Raw genomic sequence first — 25,512 nt, forward strand, 5'->3', positions numbered from 1 at the left:
ATAAACTGTATGCTTGAAGAATTAATCCGCAACACTGGTACTTCGTTCTCCTTTCCTTAAATGCAGAAATGCCTTCCATTGTTTGCACACCAGATTTCCGGTTGCTTTTGCATCTGCGATGTACAGCTCGCTCGGATATAACAGTAAGGACTACCTGTGCCTTCAAAAGCATACAACTCTATGGATGGTAAGGATGGATTCGAGAATAGGCTATGTTACCCACTTGAAGTTTGAAGAATATCGGAAGAAGATGAAATAGCAGATTAAAATGTAGAATATGTCCTTGATAGAAAGCAGGAGCTTATTCTACTGGCAATCAGTGGGCACGCATATCCGCAGCACTTGTGTCCTCCGTTTCTCGAGTTCATCTAGGTTTTTTTTTTCTCTCTGTCTCTCGTGTTTTCATCGACTCCGGCTTTTCAGGCCTCCCTCCCTCCGCGTATACGCCCAGTAGTACTCGTTTCAATTGTCGAGTGTACCGAAACACGTGACCGAGTGAGAGAGTATTTTCTTTCCTTTCGGTCGGTTCATTTATTTCCCTTCGGCCGTGGCGCAATATGGGCCGGGCCCGAGGCAAAGCGGGCGGTGCGTGCGAACAGCGCCAGCGGCGTTTCCGCCCCGCCGGTGCCGTTGTGCCGCCGGCGCGCAGTGACGCGTGCGAAGGACTCGGTCGGCCCCCGAGGCGCGCGTGCGCCGTCAAACGCACCGCGTCCAGCAACGCGTGCTCCGTCGCTGTTGCTGCTGCTCCCGCTGCGATTTTTCACACGCTGCATGGAGCAGTGGAGCTGTGAAGAGAGATTTCCATTGCCGATCGGGGCGCCCCTACACAGAGCCTGCGCAGCTGAGGGAGGGTGTAATTTTCAGTGGCACATGCACGTCCAGGACAGCACCTGCCAAGACTACACTCTAAATACGAATACGCCTATACGGGAGTATAAAGGGGAGTACGCTGTCCGCTAGTTGGTTCTGTTTTATAAAAAGGGAGTACTTACTTGTCTTTTACTCCTTTTTGTTTAGAGTGTATACTGTTAAGGCGAGCGCTTAAGCGCACGGCGGAATCCACACGTATAGAGTGCTTGCGTTGCTTGAAAGTTTTAGCATAGAAGATACGTGTACCCGATTACCGACCACTTCCTGTGCACGCTCAGTGGCAGGACCGGGTTTGCGTAGCAGAGACGTATAATGCATTACCGGACGACCCGCCGCGGTGGTTCAGTGGTTAGGGCACTCGGCTACTGATCCGGAGTACCAGGGCTTGAACCCGACCGCGGCGGCTGCGTTTTTATGAAGGAAAAACGCTAAGGCACCCGTGTGCTGTGCGATGTCAGTGCACGTTAAAGATACCCAGGTGGTCGAAATTATTACGGAGCCCTCCACTACGGCACCTCTTTCTTCCTTCTTTCACTCCCTCCTTTACTTTATCCCTTCCCTTACGGCGCGGTTCAGGTGATCGCCGAGATGTGAGACAGATACTGCGCCTTTTCCATTCCCCCAAAAAATCAATTATTATTATTATTATTATTATTATTATTATTATTATTATTATTATTATTATTATTATTATTATTATTATTACCGTACGCTTTCCACGCATGCGCACTGGGAGGAGCAGGGCCAGGCTTGGCTATACTGTGCGTGCGCAGGAAGTGCCCAGTAACCACGTCTAAGTCTCCGCTATGCTAAAACACACTACATTCGAAGCTTCAGCTTGGAATGATTGGTTCTGCGTAGAGCAAAGGAAAAGATCAATACATGCAGTCGCTGACTGTATGAACTAAGAATTAAGGAAGACAAGCACGCTTTTGTACGCAGAAGGGTCGTGAAGATACATAAAAAAAAAACTCGTCACTCGCATGCAGCGGAACCGTGCGACCATTGTCTTCGCCTCCGTATGAGAGAGACAAACTTGACGTCATCGCGGCAAGTATGTGTCCTTGTCGATCGCCAAACGCAGCACACGTGTATGGACTGAGTGCTGAGCTTCATTTGGCGTTAGAAATCTGTGAGACGAGAATAGAGCGATATTTCTCGCTCATTGCTTTCTTTTAGATGATGTGTAATTCAGGATGTCAGATATGAGTTTTTACTCTGCACAACAAAATTAATGTAGTTTGACCGCTAGAGGCTACCACTTTGTGGCAGCAACCAGGCGGAGAATTATACAAAGCGCAGAATATAAAGCATAGAACACATATAAACCGTGAAGGTCGTTGTATTCTTCTTCTACAATGACTTAATTACCGAAAAGCGGATAGCTTGGATAAAGGCCTGGATTCAGCTCGGACAGTGGTACCAGTGATTTCCTGCGTAAAACTTGAACGCTACATTGTTCATCACAAACCGGTTTCATTTGCATAGCACTGGGTTCGCGATTAGCCTAGGGTCATTCTCTGCTGCTGTTTAAAAGTCACGGAAATTAATGAGGAGTCACGTCATTACAAGGATAATTACCAGGGATTCAGCGAACTATCGGAATGCTGAAGGCTGAAGTAAGATGAAGGAATTCTAAATCGTATTCAAGATATTGTCTATTTTACGATCAAACGTTCGAAAACGGGAGAAAAGTGACAGAAACCCGCACTTCATTCAGAATTCCACAGGGCGAGACAAAAAATCGGCGTCTTGCAAGTTTTGAGAATTTGCTTCTGCGGGTATAATTACATTGAGGAATCCTAAAATTCTCTTCCTAAAGGTTCATCATATAGCCTGGGTATCGGCAAACGATTACCATTTAGCCTGAAATCTCAACTGTGCAAGGCCCTAAATGCAAAATAAGAGGAGAGATGCTTTGAGGTAATTACTGATGGATCTATGCACGACTTCCTACCTTCCTTCGAAGTAATGTAATTGTCTTTGGATTCCTGCCAAGGGCGGCTTATTGCAACGGCTCAGCGCAGATGTCTTCTCGAATAAAATTTCGAAGAATTGTTCCTGTCACGCACTCACTCCTTCATGTGTACACCACTCACTCCCGCACGCACGCACACGCACACGCACACACGCACACACGCACACGCGCGCACACGCGCGCACACACGCGCACACACGCACGCACACACGCACACACACACGCACACACACACACACGCACACACACACGCACACACACGCACACACGCGCACACACGCGCACGCGCACACGCACACACACGCGCACGCGCACACACACACGCACACACACGCACACACACGCGCACACACGCACACACACACGCACACACGCACACACACGCACACGCACACGCACACGCACACGCACACGCACACACACACACACACACACACGCGCGCGCGCGCGTGCGTCCGCGTTTTCTAGTTTATTCACGCTCCCAGGCACACACGCACATACTAAGACACACACGCACACATACTCACATAGATATACGCGCACACACACACACGCGCGCGCGTCCGCGTTTTCTAGCTTATTCACTCTCCCAGGCACACACGCACATACTAAGACACACACGCACACATACTCACATATCCATACGCGCACACACAAACACAAGCACAGATACATGCAAGACGCGCGGACTCAGCGACGGCATGGTCAGAGCACGCGCTCGTCTCGGCGTGAAAACAGCGGCGGCAGGGCTTGTAAATACCCGACCGGACGACGAGAACAGACAGCCGAGTAGGAGGGGGGAGAGGGGCTCCCGGGAGAGATGTTGCGTTTCATGCTCCGCAGGAGCGGCCGAGGGGGGTGGGGGAGCAGCAAGAGCAGCGACATCGATCCGCCGCCCCGCCGGACACCTGCTGGACAGCGCCGTCGACGACCGCTCTGCAGGGCCACGCGTGCACGAGCCATCGCACACGCTGCGGTGCGCCGTTGGCCAGGGCGGGCCGTGCTACCTCGAGCGAACGCATACCAGGCACGCTCCCTTGCAGGCTGTGAGCTATAGGGCGCACGCTTGTAAGCAAAATTGTGTTTGCTCGGCACCGTTCCTCGAGCGTCGAAACTTTGTAGCCGGCGATGCACGCAATACGCTTGCAAGAAAGTATCTTTTGTCCAGGAGTGGGCGAGTTGACGAGACTCGCTCATAAACGATGCTCGCTTGTCTTCGTTTTCAGTGCCTTACGGAATTAACGAGCTTGCTCCAGTTCTAGGATAACCTTTGTACGCCTTGGTGCTTCTCCGGATTTGACATTCTGCTGTTGAGCACGACGGTTAAGTTGGGGTTGGAGAGATACTTAACCGCTCTTGTGCCGAGACTTTTGCTTATCGCAGAAAAAACCAGGGGGTCGAGCTCAGTCCAAAGCTCCGCGCTGAGGGGACCCTTAGACTCCACGCTTTGACTTTGGCACACAGATGCAATAAACCTGCGCTAAATGAGGTCGTAAGCACAAGAGAATCAATTTTTCTTTATATTGCTTTCCCGGGAGGGGATTTCAGCATGCGCGAAGACTGAGCAAGGTATAGCCTCATAATATATATAGGAAGGATGCTTTGCTGGTTTTGGCAACCTTGCTCAGTGCTGGCACTCGCTGCCGAAGATGAGGTATATGACAATGTATTATGATTGATTTCGTAGTCACTGTTTCACTTTCGCGTAGTTGTCTTCGTAGAACAAAAAAAAATTGAAACAACGGGCACCCTTGCGATGCGCTCGATTGAATGAAAACTGGATTCTTTCTACGCAAACATTAGCAGCTTCTCTGTCGACGCTTTTCTGAATTTTCGCACGTCGCGTAGGTTGTTCAAGTTTTTCAACTCAGCTGTTTTCGGTTGGTGAATAAGCGCTGATGAAAGTTTTTTTTTTTATATTGCTTGCAGTTAGGGGTTCTGAATGACGGCGGATGCTATAATTTAAGAATAGTAAATGTCCGCATATATGTTGCGTTCGCTGTATGTGCGGGTTGCTAACTTTAAGCTGTTAGGACCATGTTAGGACCAGCTGTTATAGACGTGGGAGAGAGGCCTTTGCCTTGCAGTGGGCGTAGTCAGGCTAATGATTATCATGATGATGACGACCGTGTTCTGTTGCTCTATTCAGCATGGCAGAAATACCAAGCGAGAACACTCAACAGGCATGTACGAACGGCAGAATATAGTCTCGAACACAGAGCTAAAAGATAGAAATAAGAGACATATTCTGTGCAACAACCAGTTGCTTCACGAATATGATCTATTTCAAAAAATTTTCTCGCATAGAAACGATATCCAGCGAGGCTCTACGCGTCAGCTCTCGTTTCACCACTCACTCAGTTATCTGCCACCAATTTGATGAGATGCTTTTCTGCAAGACACGGGTGCTAAGAGGAGACGACGAACTTCAGAAAAGAACCGGCGTGCGCATAAAATCGCGCCATTCGTGCGGACGATCAGCGAGCAGTTCAACACCTTTTGCTGCCGTCCTAGCTAGGTCTCCACTACTTTGTGATCGCACATCCTCACTGTCTTAATGAGTCCTGTCCTTTCAGTTTGACGCTCGTAAAAATTGAGCGCATCAAAAGTAGCATATCAGGCAAACTTCTTTGCCGGATATGTAGGGCAAAAGTTAGCCTGGAAACCCCGATCACATGTCATCTGGCTCGGGGGCAACTGATCAAGAATGACCTTGAGGTCAATTTTAGTCACTTGCCTTCAGAGAAAAATGCGCTCATCGTCAATCGAACATCATCATATAACTGCTTTCAGCCTGATATCCTCGGTTTGAGCATATCACGCTTCACGGGGAAAAAAAAAAACGGGAAAAGGACAGATTACGATTTTAGGCGTGACGCTGGACCAACAAGAATTTCGTATGCATAGCGGCTAGCAGGTCAAAAGTTAGGCACCGCGTTCAGCCATGCGCCTTCTCTCTCCCCACCTAATGCACACACTACTGCGCACATTGCACCGACCACTGCGTCCCGTCCCTCCTTTCTCGCAGCTCACACCGCTTGCGCGCACCGGACCGGATCCTCCGCGGTCCGCAAACGCCACACGCGCCGAAGTCAGCGACGTCGGTCTCGTCCGTCACGCCCCAACTCACTCTCACCAGAGGCGACAGCGTGCGGGGACACAGGGCTCGGAAAGCGAGAGCGAGCGGCACAAGCGCGTGGCCGAAACACGGTATCGCAGTAATGTACACCGCCGCTCGGACACGCACGCTGACACATCCGGGGCAGCTCCCCCCCTTTCCCGCAGTCGCGCGACACACAGCGGAGAGAAGGAGCGGCTGATGTTTTATGCATGGCGCTCGGGAAAAAGGCGCCACACGCCTCTCTGGGCGACGGCGGCGGCGGCGGGGAGAAAACCGAGGGACGCGTCGGCCGCGGCTGGAGCCCGTGCTTCTGGCGCTGCCGCCAGAGAGCGAAAGCCGACCGGAGGGGGGCGGGGCCTCGAATCAACACGGCGGGCACCGCGCGCTTTTTCGCGGGGTTCCGATCAATAGGGCGCCGATACTACTGCCCGCTCTCCCTCCCCCTCCCCCACCCGCTCGGCCTCACGCCGGCGCGCGCTCTTTGCTGCTGCACCTTTGCCACCCTACGACACCGCCAATGCCGCCGCTGCGTTATGGATACGACTCCTCGGTCGCAGCCGTCGCCGCCGGGACGCGATAATTTCGGATACGACGTCGGAGGGGGGCTCGCCTCGCTCTTTCGCGCGTACGGGGCCGCCGCTCTCTTTCCGGCGGTTTCTTCTTGGGGGATCGCGATCAATGCGAAGGCACGAATCCGCTGCGCCCGGCACCTATCACGGGCGCCCTCTGATCACGAAAGAAGGCGTGATCTGGTAAGGAATGACGCTGTGTTGGTGGCGTCTAATATATGCCTAAGACTAGATGCTTTGATCAAGGGTGAAGGCCAGTTCGATGCAGCAGTGTCTTTTTCTACTCAGGGGCTCCTCAGGAGCTTGAGTTGCCATCCAACCGAAGGTACGCCGCTGGACTATGCCGACTGCGATGCGCTGTCAGCGCTTGGAGCTGGCCGTTACTCGTTGTTGGGGTCATCAGCCAACAGCGCACGTCGATATGCCGATCTATATCTGGCCCCGAAATGTTTCCCATAGTAGGATACAACTGAAGATCGAAGCAGGAAATGCTTCTGAGAGGAAGAGCAACATTCCCGAGCTATTGTCATTACGTCGCGGTCAACCGCCTTGCATCTGCTAGCCGCTTGTAATGCCGTGCTTTAGCAGGTGCAAGGCGGTTGGCCGTGGCGTCATCCTGACAAGTGCAACGTGATTGAGGGATATTGCCCGCTTTGTTCTTGAATTGCATCTTACAACAGTGAGCACAGGCTGGCTCGGCTCAGGGAGCTTAAAACTCAAAAACACGGCTTTTGAAGGCGCTCTCTTTGCGACCATAAGGTACCGAAATAGGCGTTCGTGGATTTCATACTGCACCGGCCTCTGCGCTGTATTGCCTACAAGCGGCTGCGACTCTTATTGCCGTTTGTGATCATTGGCAAAGATTAGGTGCACTACTGAGGTACTCGGAAGAACAAGAGGGATGGAGCAAGTTTTGGCATGCATCTATCTCTGCACGTGTTGTTTTTCGGTCATGTCAGCTCGTTCAGCGGAGTTGTTTGGCTAAAACAAATTGTCCTTCGCACACCTAGCAATAATGTACGCCTGGGTGTTGCACGAAACGCAATGATTTGCGGTGCGGCCCAGGGGTGACATAGGAGGCACAACTGGAGACTACTTGCCGTTCAACGTTCAAACCGACTTTTTCTGTGGGATTATATCACCTGAATTTAAATGTTTACGGTGCAAGGACAGCTTAGGCTAGAAGCGCCATGGATAACTTGTGTTTGTTCTGGTCGAGATGGGGTGAGAAACCCCATTCTCCCAAACATTCCTCTCCAGAGAAGCCCAACATCACGCCAGGGGAAAGCTTGCTTACCACTGCATGTCCGGTTTGTTTTGGGATTGAACGTCGCACTTGCCGCACACTTCTGCAGTACGACAAACCTTTTTCGTCGCGCGTTAGTGACTCCACGGCGACAACTGAAACTGCAGCAGGCACGCCATATACAGTAGCGGAGGTTAACACTCAGAAGAAAGTGCGTCACATTAACACTGTTCGTTCAAATTCAGTCCCCCCCCCCCCCCTCCCTTTCAACTTGATTCCTGCATCCGTATGTGGGAACACCGCCAGCATGAATGGTACCAGCGAAGTACGTCGTAACAGGAAACTCCCTCGTTCACACACACACACCAGTGAGTACGTGGCATGTATGCTCATGTGATTAAGTTGTGCGTCATCATCAAATAATACAACTGCGCCACCAGATCGTAGATCACAGATCAATGAAAATAGAAGGTCGCCATCATGAATGAGGGCGTGTCATTCGAGGTCAGGCCTATCCAGTTCCGAGAACCTACAGCGTGCAGATCCGGGCGACGTGACCACAGTTAGTTCAGACCAGGACTACGACCCAGGCGCCTCGTAGCCTAGGGCCTATAAATGGGTCACTCGAAAGGGTGACAGCGGAGTAGTCCCGAGGAAGGGCGAAACGTGTCCGCACCGCCTTGTTCTAGAACCCCGTTATTCGCACGCTTCAAAGCCAAGTCCATTGCTGCGACACTCATGAAACTTCCCTAGGAAACGTGCCCGCTAAAGATACACCATCGCGGTCAGTACATCTGTTTTTCACAAGCGCAGACGGGCGATAAAGGCTCGAGAGAGCGCACTATCCAACCCTATACACTCAAACACGAATACGCCTATATACGGAAGTAAAAAGGGGTAAGCTGCCCTCTAGCTTACTCCCTGTTTACTCATTTCTGTTTAGAGCGTAGTCGTCGTGTAAGGCGTCAGTCGTTATAAACCCTGAACGCCTGTAAGGCGTCAGTAACGCGTGTAACGCCTGTAAGGCGTCAGTCGTTATAAACCCTGAACGACTGACTTCGACGGTGTCGGCCCCGCGAACGCAGCAGGCACAGGGCTCTTCCAGCAGTGAGTCTGCCGCCGGTGCGATGCGAGCGAATCGCACCGGAACACAAAGGGTGGCAGCGTTCGATGCTCGGCCGTGTACACAGAAACGCGGTGCGCCGACGACGAGCGCGAACGCGCGGCTGAGTCCCCGTCCGCCGCAGGCCCCGTCCGCGCGCGCGACGCGGCTTCATTCATTCGGTAATCAAGTTAGCGCCACGACAGCCTAATGAGCGGCCCTGTTTACCTAGGAAGGTAGGGAAAACGGAAGGGGAAAAAAGGAGGGGGAGCCGCCTGCTCGGGACCGACGACGCTGCCAGTGGTGCGGGGGCGCTCACGCAGCGGCTCCTTTCCCCTTTCGTCACCATCCCATACCCCTTTCCTTTTTAACCCGACCCCCCCTCCTGCCACATCCCGACCGGCTGGGAGCAGCGTAATTCCCGCGGCGGCCACCGCCGGGTTATCGAGCGCGGCGATCTGCGTGGCCAGCTCGGACATTAATCTGCGAGAGCGCACTCGCGTTTCAGCAGCGCTCTGTCTTGCTTCTGTGCGGCTTTCCGTGTTTTCATCGTGGAAGTTTGTCGCTTGAAAGATAACAGCTAAGAGAAAATGCGTCTCGTTGCACGTTTGATTTGCGTCGCAAACGCGCACGAGCTTCGACGTATCATAATTCTGATCCTTAGCGCAAAAGCTTATATTGGGACGATGAAAAGGTCGGATGTGTTTCATTGCGTAGTTATTTCGAACTTAATAAAAACCAGCAAGTATGCAGTTGGTACGGGTATGATGATTACGACTATCGGTCCCGTACCGAATATTGCGGAATGTGCGGGTTCACCGCGGACCTGTCAACATTCCGGCAAAGACGCAAAAACCCCAAGTTTCCGTAACACGCTGAAAATGTGAGAGCTATATATGTGTATACGGTGGAGACTGTACTCCACGCGCGAAAACTTTGTTCCCTCTCAAATTTCTCACGACTGTACGTATGCCTGTCCAGTGCACTTGTAAGAAGAGCACACTTATGGAAACTAATTGCCTCGCGTGCATTGCTTCCACTCCACCCAACTCGACTGCAAGAAATTTGTGCTGCACGGAGAACATATACACCTCACAGAAAACGCACTTGTGGACCAACAACGCGGCCATATCTACGCATATACTAAGTCTCGCGCACGGATTCTCCGCCGGTTCCTTCTCCTCGTTTTCGGTCTGAATCGCAAAGCACTAGCTGCGGCTCGTTCACACGGCCGCCGTGAAACGCAAAGCACCCTCATCAGCCCCCTCGACCACGCTCAGTGGAGAGAGAGAGAGAGAGCCCTCGTGGGTGATATGGATGAGCGATTGGCGGCTAAGTAGCGCGGGCCACCCGGGGCGCAGGCGCTCACGCGCGCACGCACACGTGCTCGCACACCAAGGTGCCGCTCGGTCTGCATCACCGGCTTCCTGCCTCTCGTGCACCCGTGAGGCCTCGGGGTCGTCCGCCTGCACCCTTGGCTCACCCCCCGTCGCCACCCACATGCGCGAAGAAGCGCCGTGCGGTTTGGGCGGCCGGCCCCTTGCGGCCGGCAATGAACCGGAGGCGGATTGCGTGCGGCCCGCTTTGCGTACCGAACAGCTCCGCCGAGCACGTTTATTCGTGCGTGTGCGGTATACGCGTATGTGTGTGCACTTAGGTGCAGGGCTTCCTCCGTCTCAGCCCTGCGTTTTTCCTCCGGTTAATCTGCGTGCCCGCGCGGTGAGCGGCAATGCGTGCGGGCGCAAGGAAGCAGCGGGCCCGACCGATATCGAGGTTTGCGATCTCTCTTCCGATAAGCCTGCGCCGAGTCGATAGACGACCCTCTCCGTGAGCGCGCACATGTCAGGTTAACGGCTGTGCGAGCGCCCAGAGCTCATATGCGGTGTTTGTCTTTCGGTGTCCGTTAATCTTCGTCACTGTCATATAGTGAGTTACTTTGTTCCAGCAGCTTGCTTCCTTTCTCGGGCTCGAGCAGTGGTCTTCCGACCCATACTTTATGGTAATGCCCTCGTGTTGTCGGCCTCTTCGGTTTTTGAGAAGCCGTAACGCTTTTCTTATCGCCGTAGATAACAGGGTTGCCAGATGGACTTCGCGTTGCTCCTTGTGACGTAATGAGCTCCGTTCTTGCACGGTGAATGAACGAAAGGAGACTGAGCGCCCGGAGAATCTCACTGCCGCAGCCCGGAGTCGCCCGAAGCCGCTCGTTCAGATAACGCGATTACGCAACGAGGCTCACGAATGCAGGCACAACGGGGCCGCAAACGTCTGTTTAGCGGGAAAGTTTGCCTCTTGAATTTGTGCTCAACGGAACGGAATGCGATCGCACATGGCGTTGTTTGACGTGCGATTATCTACACAACGCTGAAATGTTACAGGCATCCAGCTTTCAATTAGACCGCGCACCAATTATGTTTGCTTGTATTACGAATGCCAGCTGTCCTTCGCAATAGTGGCTGTCCTATTCGCTTGTATGCCTTGACCATTTGAGGGGATTGTGTGGATCTCTTGATCATTGATCGCTTTTTGTGAGCACATCAGCTGGTCTGTGACGACTACAGCAATTCAAAAGCATACTGCCAGCAGTTCGGAAAAGACTGAACTATAGGCACAACATAGTGCAGCGGGCGAGTTGGTAACGCGCAGACAAACAACGGTAACAGCGTGGGAAACAAAGGACACGATAAAGGGAGAGCTCTCGTCTTTATCTTTCTCTTTACCTCGTACTTCGTTTATTAAGCTATTACCGTTGTTTCGCTATGTATAGCGCTGTATATATTCCGAGGTCGTGCTCCTCAGAAACGAAGTAATCATCGAGGCTTTTCCGAACTATATCCATAGTTGCGGAATGATGTATTCTGAGCATAAAAAGAGTGTGCTGCATCATTGTATGAAGCAAAGAACTTCCTTCTAAAACTCTCCCTCCTCTTTTGTTGACTCCCCCCCCCCCCCACGCACACAGACACATTTTTTTTTTTACTTGCGCTGTATCACCACCAGCTGAAATTACGAAGGCTACCGTCGTGTGCCAACAGCGACGGCAAATGCGCTTTCTGGATGGAGCATATACACAGTGCTGTGCGCTTCCTTAGCGCGCGAGCACAGGTGATCTCTTGCTATGGAAGTGAACGGCGCTCCCCGTTTCTAGCTCGTGTGCCTAGCTGCAACCAACGCTGAGCTGCGTATGTGCGCCATACTCTGCACTGCACTCGAGGGGCGCGTCCTGCTTCAGGGCAGGGACACTGCGCTAGTGCAGAGCTTGTACCCGTGGTTCCACCCGCAGCGCTAACCTGTCCGCCTTGTGCATTCTCGCAGGTCAGCAGCAGCAGTTGAGGGCGTTCGCCAGCGCGTTCGGCCAGCGACCCCCGTTCCTGGACCCCCTGCGCGAATGGGATCACCTCCGGCGGAAAACGGCCGAGCAGTGGGCCCTGGAAATACCGAGGAGGATACCCGGCGCCGGAGCCCACCACGGTCAGTACATGCGTGCCCCTCTCCCCCACACTCTCTCCAACCTCCTCGTCCTCTTTTACCTCCCAGTGCTTCATTTCGCGCGTTCTTTGAGAAACTTAATCGCGGCGACGTGACGCTTCCACCTCGAGTCTGCCGCCCGTTTTAACCGCGGTTCGGAGATGGAGACGGATCGGCGTCTAATTTACAAGTGCACCGAGGCTGAACGGAATATTGCCACTTATATTGTTGTTTTTTACGGGAAAAATGGAAAGAGGCTGACTGAGCACTATTAAGAAGCTCGCCCGTGTTGAACGCTGCAGCCCTGCTATACAAACCCTGTCTGAGTTTAGCCTGCATGCACAAATGTTAACACTATAGCACTATATATGGTCGGCGCGGGGGTTGTAGCTGAACTAAATCTAACGTGCTTAGATTTGCTGGCCATGCATGCAAACTGTGGGGCCTACGGCGCTCGCCAGAAGCCGGCACACGTGCAGTATTCGCGCTGCGGAAGATTTTCTAGAAGCTGGCACACTTACCACGCCGTAGTTATTTGGGGGACGCTCGCTATTATTGCCGTTTTCGAACGTAACTAGGCCGTGCAAACTTAGCTGCTTCCATCGCAAATCATACCGAATGCGTGGGGAATAATAGTAGATAAATAAATAATGTAAAGGGTCGCGAGATAGGCGTGCTACTGATGGCGTAACAGTTCAACATGTTTCTCAACTGTCGATAAGCGCTTACCTCTGTACATTCGACCATTTCTGCGCACTAATCCAAACAAATCAAATCAAATCAAATACATTCTAACCTAGACTAAGTGTACTCGTATACCTCAAATCAAATTAAGGGAGAGAAGAAAAGCTGTAGTTGAATTTTCTTTATAATCTAATCTTGAAGCCCTCTTTTGCGCATCGCACACACGCTACAAGCATGGATACCAAAAGCGAAAAATTTCCCTTACGTCCAGCGGGTTGTTTTTTTATGCCATTTTTTGGTAACGGAAGAGTATTACGAAAAATTAATATACCAGGCGAACCACGCATGGCATGGGTATAAGTTGTAGTTTAGGACGTCGGCGTTAACGAATGCCAGCACCGACGTTGGCTGTATTCTCTATTTCGTGACCCCCTGTTCACACTTACGTCGATGAACTGACGTCTTCAGAGCCGCTCTCGTTAATCCCTTGTGTTCAATATGCATGACACTACAAAATTCCGGACTGGGACAGCTAAAGACACCGAACAAAATTAACGCGTGGTTTAACTCGAGCATTCCTAGATTGCGCTCCGCGCAGCCATGCACCAGGTGCAACAGCAACGTCGGAAATGCCCCTTTCCAGCGCGCTCGACGAAACTTACACGAGTATTCGTGACTCGAGGTTCAGCGATGCCTACCTCATGCACTATAGGACAAAATTCTCCAGGACGGGCGACAAGCTATTTTGGCTAATAGCTGCCATGTTTGCTAGCTATGACCTACGGTAACTGTCCCATATCACAGCACGGGAGTCCGACTTTCACCTGTACAAGTGTGGTCTCCAGCCAGAAGCCAATCACAGTGCTATCAGCTTCGGTTCCCGATGACGCGTCCGGGAGACTTCTGTCCCTAACAGTAGTATACATACTTGCGATGTTTTTTTTTTTTCGCACACGCAGAAAGCGGTGTGGACGAATAAATCGACTCTCAAATAGGGCTCCCCCTTTAAAAAATGCCGCGGTAGCAGTGGGCGAGGGAGACACGGAGAGGGGAAGAAAAGGAGAGCGCCAGACAGAACAAAAGACATTTCATCGAAGGAGAGAAGGGGGCGGCGATGGGAGGAGTGGTGAAGGCGGAGTAGTGTAGTAGCCGTATACATATACATGTAGGCCATGAAGTTTTCCGCCAGGGGGAGGGTGCATACGCGAAGAGTATGCAGCTGTTGGGGGGCGGGGGGGGGGGGGGTATAGAACGAGCACAGCCCAATGCAGAAGGGCGGGCGAGCACACACGTCGCGCGCATTGATGTCAGGAGAGCGTTGTCGTCGGAGCTCTACGGAATGGGCGTCGCGACTAGGGATACATGCAGGGCAGTGGAAAAGGGAGGGCGACTATAGAAAAAAGTCAAAACAAAACAAGTAAAATGCGCATCACTCGCGCGGCGCCGTCGCCGAGTATGTATGTGAGTATGCCGCCGTCGCTGCCTCACTCCTGCTCCCACCCCAAAGTGAAAAGCCGTGTTCTACATCATCGGCGAGTTGCGTTGTGCCGCTGGTCTGGCCGAGCCAAGACGCTCCTGCCACTGTCTCTCTCTCTCTCTACGTCGTTTCGTCTTGGGAGAGGGTGGTAGTCGAAGTTGTATACATGCGCGCCGAGAGAGCGTTTCATAGGCACGCATGCAACGATGCACTGGGAGGACAACTTGAAGCGAATCTGTCGCCGACTTGATCGCTCGCTCGGTGTCTGCGCTTCTCGAAAGGCTGCGCTCGCGAGAGCGGTGGGAAAGCGGCAGGCGGCGGAGACTGCCGCCCACCGTGTCGCTGATGGATATAAATCCAGCACGAAGAAGAAGCAGAACAGTGATGGAGGATGTATGTCACTGCCAGGCCCGTATGCGTCAGGTGGCAATGTCTCAAGCATGCAAAGGAATGGTGAAACGCTGTACCGACGGTTTCTGTGACTCGTAATAAATGGGCTTATACCAGATATGTCGGGCGCTGCAGGCAATGGGCGCTGGTGAATGCCAGAGTGAATGAGGAGAGATGCTTTTTTGAATATGAATAGCGGTATGCCGGACAGCATAATACACAAGACGGGAAGACGGGCGCACGTGTAAATATATGCGTATAGCGTCGAACGGGTTCTGTAACTGGGACATATGCTGTTAAGACTAACTGACGAACCACTTGCACGGCTTCAGCAATAACTCACCCCTTATGGTCTCGGGAGATTCTGCAGGAGGCGCTGTAGACCGTGCCTCGCAGCATATAAAAAGAAGCTGCGGTAGAAAAAGAAAAAAAATAATTCAGAGGTTGCACAAACGTATCATGGGCCACTTTGTTAGCGCGCGCAGTGCCGGTGATATGATAATGTGTATAGATCCAATAAATGCATAAAAATTGTTCGTATGAAACTGCAAGATTAAATCATTCAAAATATGCGTGTAATTTTTCATTCACTCTTTGGAAAGACCATTTTGCGTTATGCTGTTTTCTTGACGTGTATGACGAATATATTCTGTTAACTTATTCTAATCTTAAAAAAAAAAAACTCACCCGTACATTCTTTATCACACTCAGAAAAAAATTAAAAAAACGGCCCTTCGTAACATTCATTTCTTATTCACGAACAGTTGTTCGCATTCTCACAGACTGGGGTTGGCATACGCGTACAAGAGCTGAATAGATGAACGCGTAACGCACTGTTTACCGAGCGTACCGTAGCGGCCTTCATAAAAGCGCATGAAGCTTTTCTCTATATGTGAACGCTCGACTGATTGCTTCAGCCACTGTGTAGTAGCGAAACTATAAATTAGTTTGAGCAGAATTTGCCTAAAACGTTGCATTTCACGGCCACATCTTTTCAGAAATCCTTCGCTATAACGGCGTAGCACAAGGAAACGAAAATTACTTAATATAAAAAAGGCCGAACAGCAGGCACCCACGATTCAAAGCAGCATCGCACTTTCCCGGTGCGGTCGGTCTGTGAGAATGCTGGCCCTCTTGCTAACTTTTTTTCCTGCTTTTCTTTTCCCTGTGTCGCCTCGGATTGCGCCTCCAATCTGACACACGCGGTGGGCTTCCCATCCTCGTCCTTCCAGCACCCATGGGAGCATCCCTACACTTGCTTTGCTCTTCGCTTTCATCCGCATTTGTTTTACTCGGCTTCTCCCGCAGTCCGGGGTTATATGCGCGCGCTGCAAAATGCGTTCGGGAAAGCAGCAACATCACGAATGGTCTTCTTATTAATGCCTCGGCGAGCGCTTTCGGGAGTTCGCGATAGCGTCGAGGTTTGGGGTGGAGGTGGCTGGCCAAGTAAAAACAGACGGGCCGCGTGCAAACAGCGATATGGCGAGAGAAAAATGGGAATTGAATGGAAAGCAGATGCGTCCGGCCCTTATACACACACCTTGCGTGGGGAGAAGCGTAATCGTAAATAAGATTGGAGAAATCACGGCTCTCATTTTCTCTGCTGCCGCCACGCTCGGGAAGGATTTAGCTTTTGTTTTCCGCTCTTCTTACGAGCTTTTTGTTTCATTCATCATCCGCTCCTTATCTGTGCAGAGTTGGGGAGGGGATTTACAGGTTAGGAAAGAGGCGGGGAACATGGCGCGGGTTGGGTGGGTGTCAGTGATAGGGCTTCTTTTAACACGTATGCTTTGCTGCCCAGCTGTTGTTGCTGTTGTTAGACTGTTCTGAAATGGCACATGCCCACGATGGGGGATTAACCAAAATTTGGCGAGGAGTGCTAGAGAAAATCATTATAAGGATTTAATTGAAAAGGAGGGCAGTAAGCATATGCGAGGGAGATTATAACATAAAAATAAAATAACTGAAGATGGGGTGAAGAATCACAAAGTGCAATGCCTGACTTTTCTCTGGCATTTTATTTTCTGCAGCTTGAGTTTCATTTCGTTGCTATCAACCCCCACCCACTCAATCTCGCTCACTTGCTACTCACTCACTCGCTCGCTCATTCGATCACTACTCACTCTCTCAATACTCACTCACTCAGTCACTCACTACTGGCTCACTTACTTCTCATTCACTCAGTCACTCACTACTGGCTCATTCAATTCTCACTCGCTCACTCACTCACTACTCACAAGCTCACTCGCTCATTCACTTTTAACTCGCTCACTAACTCACTACTCACAATCTCACAAGCTCACTCGCTCATTCACTACTCACTCGCTACTCACAAGTTCACTCACTCTGCTCACAAGCTAACTCACTACTCATTCACTCACTCACTACACACTCGCTCACTCACTACTCACAAGCTCACTCGCTCATTCAGTTTCCACTCGCTCACTCACTCAATACTCACAATCTCATAAGCTCACTGGATCATTCACTACTCACTCGCTACTCAAAAGCGCACTCACTCTCTGCTCACAAGCTCACTCACATGCTCACTCACTACTCACTCACTCTCTACACACTCGCTCACTCACTACTCACAAGCTCACTCGCTCATTCACTTTGCACTCGCTCACTCACTCACTACTCACTCGCTACTCACAAGCTCACTCACAAGGTCATTCGCTCACTCACTACTCACAAGCTCACTCGCTCATTCACTTTTCACTCGCTCACTCACTCAGTACTCACAACCTCACAAGCTCACTGGCTCATTCACTACTCACTCGCTACTCACAAGCTCACTCACTCTCTGGTCACAAGCTCACTCACATGCTCACTCACAACGCACTCACTCACTCACTACACACTCGCTCACTCATTACTCAAAGCTCACTCGCTCATTCACTTTTCACTCGCTCACTCACTCACTACTCACAATCTCACAAGCTCACTCGCCACTCACAAGCTCACTCACATACTCACTCACTACTCACTCACTCACTACACACTCGCTCACTCACTACTCACAAGCTCATTCGCTCACTCACTCGCTCACAAACTCACTCGATCGCTCACTCACTCACTCACGCACTCTCTCACTCACTCACTTTCACTCCTCTAGCCAGTGCTTAACGCGGCAATCAAGGAGGCCAAAGGAAAAAAAAAAGCAGCTGAAGTAGCAAAGTCACACGGAACATCCAAATGCAAAGCCATTAACACGGGGGCTCAGCAGAGAGAAAGCGGGCTGACGCCTTGCCACACGCACAATGAAAGGAGGCCAGCGATCGAGCGGTGCGGTGTTCCGTCGCGAGTGGGCGCTTTGACCGGCACTCGCTGCGCCAAGTGAGGCCCGCCTGCCCATCTGGCGGACCTATTTGTCAAGTCCACGGCGGTGGCGGCTGCCGCGCTGTCGTCCCCAGAAGCTCCCGGACGAGAGGGACTCGACGTTTATGTGCAACACCAGGGGACTCCATCGTTGTTGCACACGCGCTCGCGTTCTCCCATCGTGCGTCACTCTGCGACGCTTCCAAACGCTTCCGAACACTCCTGTGTTGTCGAATTGTTTCGTACCCTATACACTCTAAACAGAAAGGAGTAAAAATGTAGTGTGCTGTGCTCTAGTGCACGCTACAGGACGGCCTTGCTCTGTTTTTTACTCTCTTACAGGCATATTCGTGTTTAGAGTGTAACTCGTCATCGTGGCTTTCTTGTTTCTTAGCTTTTCTACCTTCTGTCGTCGATTATAGAGTGCTGCAAGCTTCTATTGTACGGCCTGTTACGTGCAGTCTCCATAAAATTTCTTCGCTTCACATAACTTGCTTTTTAGACGAATGAAGCAGCATTTGAACTGCCCGCAAGGAGCAAAAAGCCGTGAGAGTTGAGGGCGTAGGCTTTCCTCACCTCTTTCAAGACCGTTGGAGTTTGAGAGGCGTCACAGGTGCTTCAAGACTTTGGGCATAGGGGGCTTGTCAACCCTTCTAGAGACACGCCTGCGAACTTGTTTGCGCATGAAAACAAACCAATGGCGGTACTTAGTTCCACGACGATGTGGTCCAACTTTAATCTTGTACCGCGATTGTTGAAGCAGCTACAAAAGCAACTGACAACGGCAGTGATTAGAGCCAGAATTTTGGACGAATTGGTACACTCTAAACAGAAAGCAGTAAAAAGGGGGGTAAGCCGTCCTCTAGCGCACTCCCTTCTATAAAAGGGAGCTTACTCTCTTTTTACTCCCATATAGGCGCATTCGTGTTTACAGTGTATGCATTCATTGTAGGGGAACAGCGCAATAGCGGCGGGACACAGACAAGACAAGCGCTGACTAACAACTGAGTTTATTGAAGGACGGAAAGGTAGATAAGCCAAAATCAAACAGATATTTAAAACAGATTTGAACACGCAGCCAAAAGTTAGCATCTATGTCAAGTGGCTGGCAAAATATCCTATTTCCTTGTCAGTTAATGTAACAGAAGGATTGTTGACGCAGTTTGCGCCGTGATTTTGGATGTAAAATGCTTTCATGATTTCGCGCCTGTCTATATGTCCCGCTGCTGCTGTGCTGTTGCCCTGCCAATGAACGGCAGTGACGTTTCATGTCGCAATCGAAAATTCCCTCTGCTGGACCCAAAGATTCCTATTCCAGGCACTTTTTTTTTTTATGTGAAACAGCTTGAAAAATCTGCCAAATAAGAAAAAAATGAGACGATTACGGTTCCTGAAGTTCTCTGAAATTTCATAAACACTTCCTTTTTGTCAAATTTCACTCGTCAAATTCGCTCAAAAGAAGAGAAAATTCCCCGAACAGAATATCACTGGATGGCGGTAGTTTAGAGCCCCCGGAAATCCAAAGCGCAGAAGAAGACAAGGGAAGAAAGGATTCGACAGAACGAACGTGTGAGCTCAACAACAACAACAACAACAGCGAACGTTCGTGTCCAGTCCTTTTTAGGTTTAGAGCCCATTTCTTGCGTTACGAATCGTCATGAGTCATGACTGCGGTTCAGTTGTGTTATTCACTTCTTCACCTGTGGGTTCCTTTTTTTTCTCAATTGAAATGTGGACGAACTGAATAGAAATATATGGGTATAAATATGCGAGTACAAAGTTGAATTCTGCTACTGTTGCCAACCGCTGCTCGTTTATTAAGCATTAGAAGTACATTTCAGAAGGCGATTACACTGCTCGGTTGCTAAAGGACTACATTTTGCCGCACTGCTGTCGCATTCGCGTTTTGGCACTTTAAGAGAAAAGCCATCGACCGGATGAGTTTATTGTGTACTTTAAACGTTGCAGGTTTAGGTGACAACGGTTCAGTCGCATACTTTTGCTGAATTTAACCTGCTGGAACAGAAGGGTATTTTCCTTCAGCACAGCCTGAAGGCCGAACTATGCTTTGCCAACCAACATTCTCAATCAGAATTAACCAACCTGAATGTTAAATTCTTTCGGTGGTCCACTTCGATATATTCCACAAATTCCTATTTGTTAGCCTGCGATGCAAACATCCGGGCACATTGTCAGGCACTGGGCATTCTTCAAATATGACATCAGCGCTGCTGACATAGTTGAGCAAGGTGCAATTATAGGTTAGGCCACAGCTTCGGATAATGCGTGCTCACCCCGGCATTGTATACGGAACTTCTCCCGTGATCCCCATCAATCGTCTGGATTTCCATCTCATATGCATATAACGTTCCGCCCACACACGCGGTCACAGTGGAAAGCCAGGGCTCTGTGCTCAGCCGCCGACCTGATTGACCTTTCGTTCATTAGACATCCTCCTTTCTCATGTTTGACCACTGCTGCAGCTCTATTCATCTATACGAAGTTAGTGTCTTGTTCTCGGTGGGCCCCATGAGTGATGTGCGTGGCAAGCATCAGGCCGCCCACTCAATGGAACGTCTTCACAACGTGACCCGGCACATCGTGTGACCCGACAGCCGTGGTCACCGTACTGGGTCATTATAGAATTGTAGACCTACGGCTACTGGTTCAGACTTTGATGCCTAACATCGTAGATTCGCTTACAAGTTGCTTCATCGTATTTAACACTCTGCGTACATTTTTGCTGCTGCCACTCCAGATGTACGCAAATGGTGCATCCCACGTGCGGCTGTGCGGCTCGCTTGTGTTTCGACGCCCTTTGGGGTTTTCGCCTAATAGGGTCGCCACCGGTCGAAATGAGCAAACTGACATTCCTCTGGATAAGAGCTGTCATCTCCTCGCCCGTCTCCGCAGCATGCGCTGACTAAAAGGTGACGCGCCAATGAAGGTTACCCAAAGCCGGGGTAGTATAGATACACCACATGTGCTCCCGATAGCACATAGCTAGCTTTGCTGTCTTTAACCTCTAGTCGTCTATTTGCGGTCGCACTAATAAACATTCAAGCATTTGTTGCATTCAAAAGTTCGGAAGCCATTCTGAGCGGGGCATCATTCCCATTGAACAAGCTCGCTGAACGGCAACGAACCGCGCTTTAACGGAGTTGAACAGGCCCGGCGATTACTTCGTTACAGCCGTAGCTTCGTTATAGCCCGTGTTGAACGAGCTTCCAAGGGGAATCGCCACGCCTTCGTTACATGCGTTATTTCGTTACAAATTGTTTAGTTATTACGAGATTCGACTGTAGTGCTGTTTAGATGCGGTAACCTCCTTTCTGCGTCGTGAGCACGAGAACAAGAAGGACTCCGCTTGACACAGCACACGGAGCGCTTCTCACGAAAGAGCAGCGATTCAGACGAGTATCTATTGCTCTGTGAGCGGCTTTGCACCGACAGTTCAAAACACAGCGGACAGTTTCGAAGTCATCTCGTTAAGTGCGAGGCGGCGGGCCGAGCACTTCGCTGTACGCGAAAGAAGACCAACTCGAAGCAGAGACTGCAGTCAGGCCGACGGTTAACTTGGCACGAGGAAGTTGGCGCAAGCGCCAGTTCATCTTCACAAAAGGCAGAGAGTCCCGCCCGCATTGTTCCAACTTCGGGGGCTAGGGACCGAAGAAATGGCAGCGACACATAGATCAAGCATCTTAAAATCAAATTACCTGAGAAAACCCGCTCTCCACTGTCGTCCCTTTCCGTTCTCAACGAGTGAGCGCAGGATAGAGAGAAAGAAGGAACAGAAGTCGGAGAAGTGAAGTTTCCACGGATGTTAAATTTAGAGCACTTGCACTTGCCTTTATCTACGAGAAACGAACCACCGTGGAAAGAGAAAGGCAGAAAATCGGACGGCTCGTTTTGGGGCTTCGGAGGAGAAGTGTGCCGTGAGGTTCTCTCTCGATTCTATGCCTCTCGCTCTATTTCCTCCTCTCTCGTCTTCCGTGTTTCATCCGAGGGTCTGCGCGACTCGGAGCGGCGGAAGCTGATTCTCGAAACACGCGAACATATATACACACTACTGTACTCACACTGCCGTCGTCTGACAAGTGAAAAAACACGCCGCGCACCACGTCTGCGCGCAACGCCCTCCAACGAGACCAAAGCCACGCTCGCGAGAAATAAAAATGTGTCTTACGCTTTATACGCTGCGGGTGGAGCGAACCGAGGACCCGGACTGCTAAGGAAGCGGCGGGGTGTACACCGCGGCGGCTCCGTATAGCACCCCCCCCCCCCCCCCTAACCCCGCCAGATGCGGGCTGCGAAGCCTGCGGCGGTCCCCTATTACTCTTCATTCGCTCCAATCGAAACTTAATGGCTGCTTTGTTTCGATTACAGTTGGCGCTCCTCGAGACTGTCCTTACGCCGCCCGGTCTTCTCTGCTTTTTTTTTCCCCCAACCCCCCGACCGGCCGTCCATTACGGCGGCTGCCTTAGCGTTGGCGTTTCAATGAGGAGAAGGAGAACCTGAAAAGTGAGCTAAGGGGTGAGCAGACAGCGGGGAAGAAGAAAGTATGGCACCGGCGTGATTATTTCATTCGCAGGCGTCTTTTTGTGCAATTTGGTGTCCCGTGCTATACTCCAACCGTTCACATTTGTTTCGTTATTGCATGCAGGCTACTTACACTTTTTTTAAAAATCGTCAATGAGTTTGAAATCACCCTGCTGTTATCCTTCTCCCAAATACATAATTCTTAAATTCTGGATGTATACACGGAAACTAAAGCATACCGACCCATTTTCACTTATTAGCAAAGGACAGGGCATTACCTAAATTATCGTTCGCTATCGGTATTCGCAAGTTGCGACCGTTCTATAGAATTTTGTGCAGCGGCCTGAATTCTGAACACAGTCCAAGCTCGTTATAACAAAATGGTTTATAACGAAATAGTGTATATAACGAAGGAATGACTACTCCTTTGAAAGCACGGTCAACACGGGCTATAACGTAGCTTCGTTATAACGAACATCGTTATAACGAAGTCGTCTGTGGCGCGTGCGGACTAGTTATTCTTGATAGTTAAATTTTGCGCACACTGCGAACGCATAGTTAGCCGTCTGCGTTGGAAAGCCATTCAGCTGCGTTTCCCGAAACTGAATACTGCGGTAAATTGTTGTGGAATTGCCTCATCTGCACTTGGGTAACCTCAAATTTTTATTTCTTGCACAACTTATTTGTGAGCGCGCATGTGTAATAAGGAACATTAATGTGAGCACTTTCGGTCAGTATGACGTCGTCGCAGAGTTTATGCGACTTTAGCCGTATTTTAATTGAGGAATGTTTGCAAACGTCGAGTTGAAGAGGTGCGAGGCTTTTACAAGATGTATTCAGATACATCAGCCTAATAAAAGATCCCTAAGAGATGAGTTTGGAGAAGGCCAAATGTGCATTTTTTCATGCCGTGTGCGTTTTTTCATGCCGAATTAACGTTCTTTTCAGTGAGCGATATCATGCCAAATGAAATACGAAAATTGGAAAACAGTATGATGATTAGGAGGACATAATTACGGGACAGTTGATTACACATATTCAAGGCCAGGTAGCTCGACTGATGGGACGTAAAGAAGGGTGCGCCTCTCTTCCTTGGCGCTTGTATCGCAGTCACCCTCTTTCATGACGTCATGTCCATCGTGATATATCTTCCCGTGAACAGCAGTATGTCGGCTGGGAAACCTTGGCTGTTCACTTGCGATGCTCTAAAGACACCACACGGAATCTGTTCCACACAGTCACGAATTGCCAAACAGTAGGGCCGGAGGTTGAGAGAGGCGCTCTCTGCAAACTGGACAAAAATAAAGTGGCTAGTTTTGCCGACGAAATAAATCTGTTTTCCGCGTTGAACATTATGGTTTTCGCCGCCCGGTGCGCAGCAACCTGTCCGAAAGCAATTTGGGAGACCCAGTTTCTGGGCGCTCCTTTGTCTTCGGTTTCGAGGGGACAGTCGGCAGTCCCTGTCCCGTGTCTGCAGATTAAAAGCGCCCGTAATGTTGTGCTCACGGCGGCGCTCTTGTTTCCGTTGTCCCCAAGCCTTCGGGTCTCTTCTTTTTTTTCGGGGGTCGACTCCGCGCTGCCGCCGCTACCACCTCTGTTTCCCCCTCCTCCTCATTCACTTTCGAAGCGCCTTCCCTTGTTAGCGCCGCGTGGTGTCGAACTGCGGGCTGCGATCTGTTACTATTAAAAGGACACTTCGGGAAACCGTGTTGGTCGACTTCACGGCGGCCGGCGCGGGGGTGCGGGACCCGGTGTAACGAAGAATGATGATGGAAAAATGGCGTCAGAAGAAAGAGAAAGAGAGAGAGAAACGAAAGAAGTCCGAGGTATAGGCTTCACCCTCCCACTAAGCTCTCGAAGCTGTGCTGGACCATGTGGAATGAGATAAGTGAATGAGATAGAGCGATGGAAGCAAGCTGCAGTCTTTCAGGAGATGCCAGTATGGGCGCCTTCGAGTGAGCTTGGGCAGCAAGTCTGAGCAGTGTGGTGGAGATGACGGTAACTCATGTTCAGAGAAGTCACATGGTCACGTGGTCGTGGCAAATATTCGAGTCAATCACGCCACCTATCTTGGTTGTGCGTAAGATGAATTTTAGACCCGTTGAAATTCGGCAGGCGGAGACAGATCACGTGATGCAGGACGTAGAGAGTTTAAAGCATGGACTCATTCAAAAACGTTTATACTGACTAAAGCACGGTCCCGAAATGGAGGTTGACGTGCGTTAGAAAACTAGGTTCACTCATATGGGTGGTCGAACTGCTAAGCAACGCTTCAGACAATGCGCCTCAGTGCTCACTCAATATATATGTTAGTTTCCGCGCGTGAAATACACATTTATGAATCAATGACTTCTGCTTTATATTCTTTCTTGGGGTTAACTAGTGCTACAGAGACTACCAGGCTGTCGAAGCGTTTTTCCATGCAGTTATCCTGAATTGCCATGAACAGAATTGCGTAGAAAATAGAAAATAAGTTCAGGAGAACATGCGTTGTTTCCTTTTCCTCCTTGCATTCAATGAAAATGAGTCAAAATGCAGCTTCCGCACTAGAAATTTAAGTTATACCGGACGGAACAGTGTCCATGTTTTCTTTGATCTGTTTTGCTGCGATGAATCTTCAGCGGATGCCCAGGACATCAGTAAGTGCTCCAAAGCACTGCATGCGTCATACCGCGGTCGTCTGCTTGCATCGTGCTTTTTGTCGCACAAAAAAAAAAAGGCATACGAATGGAATAACTAGCTCCCGATTA

General features: G+C 50.5%; 1 protein-coding gene across 2 annotated transcripts in view; it reads left to right on the forward strand.

Moving 5' to 3' along the window:
- Window positions 1-25,512, forward strand: part of LOC144099175 (uncharacterized) — a 135,730-nt gene that overhangs the window by 93,174 nt on the left and 17,044 nt on the right. For both annotated transcript variants that reach the window (XM_077632307.1, XM_077632306.1), the window contains exon 3: window positions 12,199-12,354. In XM_077632307.1, the coding sequence (XP_077488433.1) occupies window positions 12,199-12,354 (156 nt within the window). The remainder of the gene's footprint in view (window positions 1-12,198; window positions 12,355-25,512) is intronic.

The sequence above is a fragment of the Amblyomma americanum genome, chromosome 7, assembly GCF_052857255.1.
Source record: "Amblyomma americanum isolate KBUSLIRL-KWMA chromosome 7, ASM5285725v1, whole genome shotgun sequence".
In the NCBI taxonomy this organism is placed as follows: Eukaryota; Metazoa; Arthropoda; class Arachnida; order Ixodida; family Ixodidae; genus Amblyomma; species Amblyomma americanum.